This window comes from Spermophilus citellus, assembly GCF_964194105.1.
Source record: "Spermophilus citellus genome assembly, chromosome: 19".
NCBI classification, from domain to species: Eukaryota; Metazoa; Chordata; class Mammalia; order Rodentia; family Sciuridae; genus Spermophilus; species Spermophilus citellus.
The window spans coordinates 15427167-15440104 of NC_138201.1; the positions used below are offsets into that span (position 1 = coordinate 15427167).

At 35.9% G+C, this 12938-nt stretch overlaps 1 protein-coding gene across 1 annotated transcript in view; it reads left to right on the forward strand.

The window, feature by feature from the left end:
- The window catches only part of FANCD2 (FA complementation group D2), a 58869-nt gene that overhangs the window by 4156 nt on the left and 41775 nt on the right, over window positions 1-12938 (forward strand). The window contains exons 3-13 of the mRNA XM_081276014.1: window positions 63-203; window positions 901-968; window positions 1131-1234; window positions 1908-1968; window positions 3285-3337; window positions 7247-7325; window positions 8206-8330; window positions 11072-11159; window positions 11666-11770; window positions 12156-12253; window positions 12598-12706. Coding sequence (XP_081132140.1) covers window positions 63-203; window positions 901-968; window positions 1131-1234; window positions 1908-1968; window positions 3285-3337; window positions 7247-7325; window positions 8206-8330; window positions 11072-11159; window positions 11666-11770; window positions 12156-12253; window positions 12598-12706 — 1031 coding nt within the window. The remainder of the gene's footprint in view (window positions 1-62; window positions 204-900; window positions 969-1130; window positions 1235-1907; window positions 1969-3284; window positions 3338-7246; window positions 7326-8205; window positions 8331-11071; window positions 11160-11665; window positions 11771-12155; window positions 12254-12597; window positions 12707-12938) is intronic.

Here is a 12938-nt window from a genome sequence, read left to right on the forward strand (position 1 = left end):
AGCCCCTTAATCTTTGTTTTACTTTTTTTTGTCATAATCTTTAAAATTTTGTCTATTTTCAGGAGCCAGGAAGAAATCACTTTCCAAAAAGACAAAGGAATCTTATGCTTCTAATGAAATTGAAGAAAATGAGAGTGTCTTTGTAAGACTTCTGAAGACATCAGGACTTGTTCTTAAAACTGGAGAGAATCAAAATCAACTAGGTAATATTTTATCTAAATCTATTTTTGGGGTTTAGTGAAAGGGCTTAGGATTAAATCGTGGATTTTTCTACATTGAGAGGCAGTGAAGATTAAAGATGAGTGGATCATCTGTCAGGAGATAAGAATGAAATTACTGTTTTAGAGAATATTGTTTTATTCTGTTGTCCTGGTTAATGCACATTAAGTACTTCTATTTTTTTTTCCAGAAAAAAAAAGTTATATGCTAGTATTCTTCCATGCTTTCTTGTGAAAAATATATTAATATCCAGGAAGTAAATAGATCTGTGTCAGAATAATTTCAGAGAAAAATGTATAGAGTTATATAAGGCCCTGTTTTTAGGGCATAGTTTATTCTATTGTGCTAAGGTTATGGCAGGTGTTTTTTAGGACACTTAGTGACTATCCTCTATTAAAACTACATCTAGGGGCTGGGGTTGTGGCTCAGTGGTAGTGCGCTTGCCTAGCATGTGTGAGGCACTAGGTTTGATCCCTGACATCACATAAAAATAAATAAAATAGTTATTGTGTTAAAACAACAACTACAACTACATTTTTACTGCGGGTTTAGGAAGGTTCAAACAAAATTAGGTTGAAGATATTTTAAGTGGTTTTATCAGATTAGAGACTCAGATCTTTTGGGAAGAAAACTGTTAGATGTCACAGACCATGGTAACCAGTTGTCTTTCTTTCCTCATAGCTGTGGATCAAATAATTTTCCAAAAGAAGCTATTGCAGTCCCTGAGGAAACATCCTTCTTATCCCAAAGTATGTATTTTCTCTGGTATTTTTAATTTTTTTCAGCAGTACTCTGGAATTAGGAATTTAAAGACACTTGCAAATAGTTGAGTGGGCTAGAATGATTTTTAGTTGACAATAAATGTTAAAACTGAAAGTCTTACTCTCATTTATATTTAAAATCTCACTAAGGTGATAGAAGAATTTGTTGATGGCCTGGAATCTTACATTGAAGACCATGACAGTTTCAGGAATTGCCTTTTGTCTTGTGAACGTCTACACGACGAGGAAGCCAGGTGTGGAGAGGAGTCATGCAGCCTCCATAAATTCAGTCTCTTACAGTAACTGGCTTGGGTGTGGGGGGTGCAGTTTTTTATAATTTCACTTTTGATTTGTAGCTCGTTTTTCCTCAGAGTTTAAACCTAAACTTAAAATTGTTAAATTTGTGATTTTAAGGCTAAGCACTAGAGTGTTTTCTAGACTACTTCTACCTGTGTTGATAGAATTTAAAATTCTCTACCTCTCTATCATGTTCTGTATTTCTTGTCTAACAAGATTATATAGTGGCTACCCGCATGCCTGTAATCCCAGTGGCTTGGGAAGCTGAGGCAGGAAGATCATGAGCTCAAAGCCAGCCTCAGCAATTAAGTGAGGCCCTAGGCAACTCACCAAGATGCTCTCTAAATAAAATATGTGAGGCACTGTCGATCCTCAGTACCACATAAAAATAAACAAGTAAAATAAAGGCATTCTGTGTATCTATGACTAAAAAAAAACAGGGAGGGGGCTGGGGTTGTGGTTCAGTGGTTAGGCACTGCTGGGTTCAATCTCCAGTACCCCACCTCCCTAAAAAAGATTATATTGTGGGCTTAATCTTTAGATTGTGTACCTACCCAGTTTTCTGGAGAAAAGATAGTAAAAATGTTAAAAAAAGGAAAACAAAATAGTAAACAAATGTGTCTTTTATAGCATGGGTGCATCTTACTCTAAGAGCCTCATCAAACTGCTTCTGGGGATTGACATATTACAGGTGAGACTCTACTACTTTTTCTGTGAACATTTGATAGATACGATTTGTGGTATGTGCCCAATTATAAGTGGCTAGAACAGGGCAGAGTAGGGTTAATTGGAGAGTTTAAGTTTGCAACAGCCTTATCATAGCTCTTTTGGTGAGCTGAGTCTGTTAGGGTTATTTAGGGTATTATTTACATCTCTGAACTGTGCCCATTAGTCCCTCTCATCTGGCAGTCCCTTTTATTCATTCAGCATCTAAGTCCTCTTTCTGAAGGCTGCATCCTATGTGCACTGAGAACCTTATAATCTTTGTCACACTCACATTTGCATCATTTCCCAATTAGCTTTTTAGTTGCTTAATAATTTAATTTTTCCCTTTCCTTCCCCCTCCTTTCTTTTTTAATGTATTGAGTGTTATGTAGTGGTATATTTTAAATATCTCAAATTATATAAAATTAATGTACAGTGGAAAGTCTTCCCTCCTATCTTATCCACCATTTTTTTTTAGAGAGAGAGGAGAGAGAGAGAGAGAGGAGAGAGAGAGAGAGAGAGAGGAGAGAGAGAGAGAGAGAGAATTCTTTTAATATTTATTTTTTAGTTCTCCGCCTGAGCCACATCCCCAGCCCTCCACCATTTTTCTTCTCCCCGTCTTTTATCTCTTGGTTTTCATTGGAAATCTTTTTTTTTTTTAATTTAGAAAGAATTTAATGATTCTCTATACTTCTAATTACTAATCACATATACTTGTAGAATATTTGGAAATAGTCTATAATACCAAGTACAAATATACTAGCCTCTTTTTTGTTGTTTTAATATATATATATATTTTTTTATTGGTTGTTCAAAACATTACAAAGCTCATGACATATCATCTTTCATACATTTGATTCAAGTGGGTTATGAACTCCCATTTTTACCCCAAATACAAGTTGTAGAATCACATCGGTTACACATCCACATTTTTACATAATACCGTATTAGTGTCTGTTGTATTCTGCTACCTTTCCTATCCCCTACTATCCTGGAAATCTTAAATATAATGCTTACCTTAAGTCTAAGAGCTCTTGTTCTCTGAAGAGAAGTCTTCTTCTCTTGAAAAAATATTCGATAATTTTTAAAGACTACATTTCATGGATTAACAGTTATATTTGTTCATATTTAATTATCTGATTATTATATCTTTGTATTTCAGCAGCTTATGTTCAGTATCTATGTGAACATTCTTATAATAGAGGACATCAAGAGCTCTGGTTGGAGAGAATTCTGGCTAATTATATATTTCTGTTGTGTATTTTGAGACTATCTTGTAATGCTCTACATTTTCTTTTTTAGCCTGCCATTATCAAAATCTTATTTGAAAAGTTGCCAGAATTTCTTTTCAAAACGTAAGTGAAGTTTTTCTGGAATACTTTTAGCACCCTGATAGTTGTTTCTCTCTGGAACATCATTGTTTTCTCTGAAGACCATGTTAATTATGATGCCAGGTTCTTACATGAGTACTAAACTTTTATTGGGGTAGCTTTCTTTGAAATTTCATCTATTATTGGCTTCATAAGAAATTAGCAGAAATTTGGTTAAAAATAAATAATATATATGTATGTACATGCATGGGATTATTCCTAGTGCCAGTTGACTGGAGGCTGGTATTCTCTGAATATTGTTCTTTACCTTTTTGTTTTTATAGTTTATGTGTACTGCATATTTTTAAAAGTTTTTTACATTTCATTTAATTTCTGATTTTTAATTTTCTTTTAGTTGTAGATGGACATAATAGCTTTATTTTCTTTGTTTTTATGTGGTGCAAAGGATTTAACCCAGTGCCTCACATGTGCTAGGCAAGTGCTCTACAATTGAGCTACAACCCCAGCCCAGTACTATCTATTTAAGTGCTCTATTTAAGTGCTCTACCACTGAGCTACAACCCCAGCCCTGTACTATCTTTTTTTTTTTTTTTAACCAATGTAGATATTTTTATTTTGTGATTAGAATCCTCTGTACTATCTATTTTAAAAATTATTATGTCATAAAAAACTGAACAGTTTATAATAGAAAAGTAGACAGAGATCGTGAACAGACAATTCACAAATGCAAGAACATTAAACATTAAAAGTTTAATTTTATTAGCAAAGACACAGTTTTAAAACAATAAATGCATTCATTATTTCCATTCTCAAAAGGGTCTTCTATGTTGAGTGTAATTAACAGGCATGTGCATTCATTGCTAATGAGCATATTAATTTGTTCAGTCATTTGAAAATCAAGAGGTTGTACGTAAAACCTAAGGTTTTGGCCATGTGCATGGAACATGCTTATAATCCTAGGGGCTTAGGAGGCTGAGGCAGGAGGATTGTGAGTTTAAAGCCAGCAACTTAGGGAGACCCTAAGCAACTCAAGGGCTAATAAATGCCGTTCTCAAACCACCATAGAGGGTACTCCATTACATTGGGCTAATGAATGCCGTTCTCAAACCACCATAGAAGGTACTCCATTATCAAAAAATGAACAAGGACAAGGTGTTTATCCACAATATCGTGGACAAAGGCATCAGGCTCCGTTGCCAAAAAATGGACAGGGGGCCCCAATGCTCCGGGGCCCCAAACCACAAATATACGGAGCACTGGAGGAACCCAGCAACCCCATCAGGGTAGTGCCCAGGACACATTGTCCATCAGATCCCTCATCAGACAAACCAGAGGGAGCGCAGGGTTGGACATCTGGGCTGCAGATGTGACTCAGTGGTAAGAGCCCCTGGATTTATTCCCTGGTACAAAAGAAAAAAAGGAAAAGAAGAACCTAAGGTTTTAGGTTGATGTAGTATAGTAGTAGAAGTGTGTGTGAGAGTCCTGGGTTCCATTCCCAGCATCACATACACAAAAAAAGACTTAGATTTTGCAGACCCTTTAATCCTCACTGCTCTCTCCTGTTTTACCCCAAAATGTTTACTAACTGAAAACAAAGACATAAGATTATTGTCTAAAATAACAAAAAATTAGAACTGGTTATAGATTAGTGGTTAAGCTCTTATACAGCATGCAGGAGGCTCTATGTTCAGTCCCCAGCACTGCAAAACAAAGCAAAAGAAAAACAACAAAAACCCGGACAAGAAAATAACAAATAATTGTGAACAACTGACATGTTAAAAAATAGAAACATCATGTGGACATTAAAATTATAATGACTAGGGCTGGAGTCATGGCTCAGTAGTAGAGTGCTCATCTAGCAGTGCAAGTCCCTGGTTCAATCCTCAAGCACCATATAGAAATAAATTAAAGGTATTGTGTCCAACTACAACTAAAAATAAAATATTAAAAAAATTATAATGACCATTTGATGCCATACATTAATTGAAAAAAAAACCCATGTTATAAATCAATGTCTTGTTTTAAAAAAATATAAACCATACATAATGCATTATTAATAGTGGATATCTTTGGTATGACAGATACATAGTCATTTTCATTTTCTCCATTTTATGTCCTGTACATAATATACTTTGAAGATGCATTTTTTAAAATTTCGGGTTTTAGATGATGCTTTATGTTCTGGCTAAGTCTTTCTTAGTGCTTAAGATGGGCTGTGATGGAAGGAAGGGAGGGCATGGGGAATTACTGGGGAATGAAATCTACAAAATTATGCTGCATCTATGTATGAATATACTAGAGTGAATAATAATAATTCAGTAATTAAAATACAATATTAGGGAGATCAGTAGAGCAGTCAGATGGGAGCTGGAGGAGATGAGGGAAAGAGAAAGTACTTGGGAATGAGATTGATCATATTATGTCCATGTATGAGTATAGTTTAGTGAATCCCACTATTCTGTATAATTATAATGTACCAATACAAAAATTTTTTAAAAAGATTGGTTGTAGTAAACAAGGACCAAGAATACTGTTAAGAAAAGGAGCTGGGGGTAGTCCAAAAATTTAGGTTAGGAGGAAGGCATAGATTCTTATTTTGTGGAAAATAATAATAACTGAGCCAACATTTCTTCATAAGTGAAGAAATGCTTGTCATAATACTTTCATGAACATAATCTAATTTGAACTCATGAGTTTTCATAGCAGTTGATGTGCTTGCCTTTTCTTTTTCATTGATGTAATAAATTCTTACCTTTTGAAAAATATTATTCTATTCAGTTTTAATTTGTTAGCTTTCTATCTTTTAAAAATTATATTATTAAGGTCGGTGTGATGGTGCATGCCTGTAACTCTAGGGAATCAGGAAGCCGAGGAAGGAGGATTCTGAGTTCAAACCCAGCCTCAGCAACTTAACTAAGGCCCTGAGCAACTCTGTGAGACTCTGTCTCTAATAAAATATAAAAAAGGGGGGCTAGGGTTGTGGCTCAGTGGTACAGTGCTTGCCTGGTGTGTGTGAGGCCCTGGGTTCAATCCTCAGCACCTTGTATAAGTAAATAAAGTAAAAAATCTAAAAAAAAAACCCAAACAAAAAACCCCAACAATCATACATTTATATATATATATATATACATATATATATATATAAATAAAAGGGCTGGTGATGTGGTTCAGTGGCTAAATGTCCTTGGGTTCAATCCCTGGTATAGAAAAAATTATATTAAGAAATACTATCTTGGGGCTGGGGATGTGGCTTAAGCGGTAGCGTGCTTGCCTGGCATGCGCAGGCGGGGCGCTGGGTTCGATCCTCAGCACCACATAAAAATAAAATAAAGATTTTTTTTTCTTAGACATCCTGAGGATGCATTTTTTTTTTAAAGAGAGAGAATTTTGATATTTATTTTTTAGTTTTTGGCAGACACAACATCTTTGTTGGTATGTGGTGCTGAGGATCGAACCCGGGCCGCACGCATGCCAGGCGAGTGCGCTACTGCTTGAGCCACATCCCCAGCCCCAAATAAAGATGTTGTGTCCACCGAAAACTAAAAAATAAATATATATATATAAAAAGAAATACTATCTAGCCCTATTTTCTCTTCTTTCTAAACTCTCTCCATCTGTAGCCATTGCTAATAGTTTGACGGGTCTTCTTCCAGACCTCTTTCTTAATATGTGTAACCCTATGTCTGCTGCTTTTTGGTCTAGCACATTGCCCAGTGCATGGAAATATTTCAGTAAATGTTAATTGAATGAATGGAATATTTTGCACAGTATTAGTGCTGTTATAGAAAAGTCAGAAAGGCTAAGATCTGGGGCAGGGAGTGTAGCTCAGCAGCACTTCCTTAGCATGTGTGAGGCTCAGTGTTCAATTCCCTACACAAAAATAAAATAAAAAACAAAGTCTAACTTCCTTGAATTCTCATTCTAACATTTCAGTGCGAGCAGTGATGGAATCAACATGCCTCGACTCATTTTCAGTCAATTAAAATGGCTTGACAGAATTGTGGATGGCAAGGTAGGCTTTGGAGCTTTATTATTCATATTTAAAGAATGTTTTTTGTACTTGCCAAACTTTTAGAATTTGTAGGGTTTTCCCCCTTGTTTTTATGCTGAGTATTCACACTTTTCCGACTACCCATTAGCTTTTTCCAGTTTTCATAATTTGAGAATTATGATTATTTTGCCCTTTAAATTTTTTCAGAAAAGCTTATCTAATTATAAAATTAGATATCATTTAATATATACATTAAATGTTTGGAAATAAATTACCTTTTCTAAGTAAAGAGATTATAGTGTATTTCTGAAGTGATGAGATACCAAACCATCTTACTTCACTACAATTGTTTTAATTTGATTACATATTGAGGAACATTGTAAAAGTTTTTGTAGTTATATGATTTGTTATTCAAGCACCTTGATAAAGTTAAATCTATTTTGAGCCAAGTGCTTTAGGTTCATTTTTCTTCAGGAGTTTATAAATTCATCTTTCTAAGTTGACAGACATTCTGATGCTAAATTTCTGTTTGGAAGAATATGAGTTTTTGGGGTTTCATCTGGGATGGAATTTGGGGTCTGCCAATTAACCATGTATCCTTGGGTAATTCATTCATACATTTAAAATATGGGAATTATTGTAAAACCCCATAGTTCTGAAGATTAAATGGAATAATGTATGTAATAGACCTATTAGATAATATACTATCCATCTTATATTTTTTTCTGTTTTGTTTTATATGAAATTATCTGGGCCATTTGCCTCTAAACTTAAGTTTTGAGCTTGCATCTGTAGTTGAGATATTGTACAAAAGATAACTTGAGCTCTGCATTTTATGAGTAGGTAGTGTTTCTGTATTCTGGATAATGTGCTGCAATTCTAATAGTGTCCCTCACTGCAGGACCTTACCACCAAGATCATGCAGTTGATCAGTATTGCTCCAGTGTACCTGCAACATGACTTTGTTACCAGCCTACCTGAGATCTTAGGGGATGCCCAGCATGCTGATGTGGGGAAAGAACTCAGGTAGATGAGCACTCTGCTACTGTCTCAAAGAGGCACCGATATGGGAGCTTTATCGCTGCATTGTGTAGAGTGGTAGTAATATGGTATCAAAGGAGCATGATATATCTATCTCTCAGGAATAGGGCATGGGGTTTGACTTGTATTTTTTTTTTTTTTTTTGGTGCTGGGGATTGAACCCAGGGCCTTGGGCTTGAGAGACAAGCACTCTTCCAACTGAGGTATACCCCCAGCACCTTGACTTGTATTTTTAATGACAGGTATATATTTGAATAGACCCATCTTTTTTTTTTTTCCCAATATTTTTTAGTTGTAGAAGGACATAATACCTTTATTTTACTTTACTTCTTTATTGGTGCTGGAAATTGAACTCAGGGCCTTGTGCATGGTAGGCAAGCACTTTATCAACTGAGCTATATTCCCAGCCCTATTTTATTTTTATGTGATGCTGAGTATTGAATCCAGTGCTTAACATTTGCTAGACAAGCATTTAACCACTGAGCTACAACCTAAGCCCCAAAACCCATATACTTTTTAAAAAATGATATACCTGTGAATGAAGGTGTCTTGATTAGGATTAGGTATACAAATTTGGCATGTAAGAATTTGAACATGATGACTTTGTTTCATTAGCATTTCCTCCAAGGAATTCTCAATCTGACTTGCACATCACGATTATTTATGGATTTTTTAAACATCTACATTTTTTTAAATTCTAATTTGTTATACATGACGGCAAAATGCATTTCAATTTATAGTACACATAAAGCACAATTTTTCATGTCTGTGGTTATACACAGGGTTACATCATTTGTGTCTTCATACATGTTCTAGGGTAATGATGTCCATCTCATTCCACCATCTTTCCCACGCCCCCTCCCTTCCCCTCCCTCCCCTTTGCCCTATCTAAAGTTCCTCCATTCCTCCCATGGTGGTGGCCCACTCCCCATTATGGATCAGCATCCACATATCAGAGAAAGCATTCGGCCTTTGGATTTTGGGGATTGCCTTACTTAGCGTGATATTCTCCAACTCCATCCAATTACCTGCAAATTTCATGATTTTATTCTCTTTTAATGACAAATAATATTCCATTGTGTATATATACCATAGTTTCTTTATCCATCCATTTATTGAAAGGCATCTAGGTTGGTTCCACAATTTAGCTATTGTGAATTGTGCTGGTATAAACATTGATGTGGCTGTTTCACTGTAGTATGCTGTTTAACATCTACATTTTTTGATCCTTAGACGATTCATTGTAATATACTCCCTGCATTAGACCTGTTGCTGATACCCATTGCTTACTGCCATTCATTTGAAAAATAATACTATAATTGGTAGATTAGTAATAAAGAAGGGAGAATTACATCCCTAGAATATAGCTTCTGTATTAATGTAACTTTTTACTTGTCCTAGAGGTAGTTTTTAAAAAATTTGAATTCAGCAGTTGCCTACTTCCAAATATGTCCAGTGATTTGCTTTTGTGCTTTTGGGCAGGATGCTCCCTTTGGGTAGGGTCCTAACTGTTCACTTTGCCTGCTTCCTGCCAGCTTGTTCTTTTGTACAGCCTTCTTTTAGAATCCATCCCTATACTTTTCACTACTGTATGCTCCTGTAGCACCCTGCATATGCATCTTTTATATTTAATCATGCTCTATTGTAATTGTTTTTTTTTTTTAAAGAGCCCTTCACTCTTTTTTTTTTTTTAAGAGGAGAGAGAGAGAGAGAGAGAGAATTTTTAATATTTATTTTCAGTTCTCGGCAGACACAACATCTTTGTTGGTATGTGGTGCTGAGGATCGAACCCGGGCCGCACGCATGCCAAGCAAGCGCGCTACCGCTTGAGCCACATCCCCAGCCCTTTTTTTTTTCTTTCTATTTTCAGGAAGGACGTTTGCCAAACTCAATAGTAACCTCTGGGTAGTTGGTGTGGTGAAGGAGGGCTTCTTGTTTCTTAATTTATTTACTTGAATTTTTATAATGAGCAATGAGCATGTATTATTTTTTTGTAATGAAGACAGCTTCTAGGGGCTGGGGATGTGGCTCAAGCGGTAGCGCGCTCGATCCTCAGCACCACATACAAACAAAGATGTTGTGTCCGCCAATAACTAAAAAAATAAATATTTAAAATTAAAAAAAAAAGACAGCTTCTAGTGAAAATAAAATCAGTATTTTAATTGGAACTGAGTACAACTGGCCCTCTGTATGCACATCCTCTGATTCAACCAACTATAGATCAAAACTATTCAGAATAAATGCTGCATCTGTATTAACATGTGCAGACTTTTTCCTTGTCATTTTTCCCTAAGCAATATAGTAGAAGAGGGGCTGGGGTTGTGGCTCAGTGGTAGAACACTTGCCTAGCATGTATGAGTTACCGGGTTTATTTCTCAGCACTGCATATAAATAAATAAAGGTTCATTGACTAAAAAATATAGCAGAAAAACTATTTACATAGCATTTACCTGGTTTTAAGTGTTATAAATGATTCAGAGATGATTTACTGTTTATAGGGAACTGTATAGGGCATATCCAAATGCTATGCCATTTTATGTAGGGGACTTGAGCATGTATTCAATTTGGTATCCATGAGGAGTGGGGTCCTGAAATCCAAGGTCAGATACCAAGGGACAACTGTGTATCCTGTCTTCCCATAATCTGATGAGTCATTTTTCTCAAGTGTTTAATCTGCCTAGTTCTCTTTAAACCTTTATACAACTTTCTTTTTCCAACATTCACAGTGACCTATTAATGGAGAATACTCCCCTTACTGTCCCAATCCTGGATGTCCTTTCCAGTCTCCGACTTGACCCAACCTTCCTATCTAAGGTAGGAAAGACTGTGCTCTCCAGAAACAGGGCCAGCTTTCTGACCTCTTGGAACTGTTGTCAGTTAGGCATTACCTTGGAAGAAATTATGTAAAGAAAATTGCCCTTTGAAACTGTACTGAATGACATTTGATCTTTTATTCTCTTCAGTGAGTTTCAGATGCTCTAAAGTTAAAACTTTATGTCTCAGCCTCCTGAACTTCTGGGATTGCAGGCATGCATCTCTGTGCCTGGTGGGATAACACTTTTTTTATGCTTTCTTAGAGCCAATTGTGAATTCGGGCTTCAAAATATAAGACAATACACTTGCCAGCTGTTTGTAAGGAAGTTTTTGCATTAACAATTGAAAACTTGAAATTTGGAGGATAGCAAAAGAAGGCGTTTTTTTCCCCTCAAGTTGTGGATGGGAAAACTGAGAGTTATGTTTCTGATTTTACCTAAGAAGTCAGTTTGGGGTTGAGGTAGAGACATGGAAATAGTTAAGGTTTTTGTGCTTTCTAATTTTAGGTCCGCCAGTTGGTGATGGGTAAGCTGTCCTCAGTTGCTTTGGTTGAGTTACCTGTGATAATCAAGTTCATTCTTCATTCCATAACAGCCACCAATGCACTTGAGGTATAGTACTCTTTCCCGCCCAACGTAGATAAAGGTACATCAGGATAAATTTATTTAAATTAATAGGTCCATATTACTCTTCTCTGGCCCCAAACTAAATGATAAATACTGATTAATCCACATAGCATTCAGGGAAAAGAATGATACTATGATTGATTATTATGTATAAGCCCTTACAGGAATTTCTGTGTACCTCAAAGAATTCTGGAATTTGGGTGTGACATACTATACCTGCATTAACCATTCTCATAAACTATTTCAATGTTGCCTTGTCCAGCATTTAAACTTTCTTCAGTCTTTAAGGGGTTGTTATAATTCTATCAAGAGAATGGGCTGTCTCTATCCACTATGACCACAACAACATGGCTAATTTTACTTTCTTCAGGTAATTTCTGAGCTTCGGGAGAGGTTGGATCTGCAGCATTTTATTTTGCCATCAATGTTTCAGGCTTCCCAAATCAAGTTGAAAATTACAGGAGCAAGGTAATAGAGCTTTTGACAGTTGCCATCCTTTTTCTAGCAGTAAAAGAAAAGTTTTCTGACATCTGTTTTTTCTGAAAGTCAGGACTGTTGGAACTTAATACTTAAAATTTACAAATAATGGTAGTAATATTACATTCACATACAGTACCATTTAGTTTCTCACGTCGTGTGTGTATGTGAGAGAGAGAGAGAGAGAGAGAGGCCATTCAGATCACTTCCATCTGGACTGCAAGTTTTTTACATATGCGATTATGACTTGCTCCCAGGTACCTGGCTAGGAAACAGGTAGATGTTCTTCTTTGGTCAGTAGAAGAAATAATTTTTTTCCCCTCTTCTACTTGTAGTTCTTCAGAATACCAAGAAGATGACAGTCCAAACTGTGTTATGCTTCTCTTTGATATCTTAAAGTTGACTGTTAGGTATGAGAAAATCATTTCAGAAGCCTGGATTAAGGTGAGTGAGATCTTTGGACTATCATGGAGGAAAGGGGTGTTAATTACTGATGGATAATGTAAGTAAGATAAGTAGAAATGAACTCTCATTTTTACCCCGTATACAGATTGCAGAATCACATCAGTTACACATCCACTGTTTTACATATTGCCATACTAGTGTCTGTTGTGTTCTGCACTTGAATCAAATGTATGAAATATGATATGTCAAGAACTATATAATGTTTCGAACA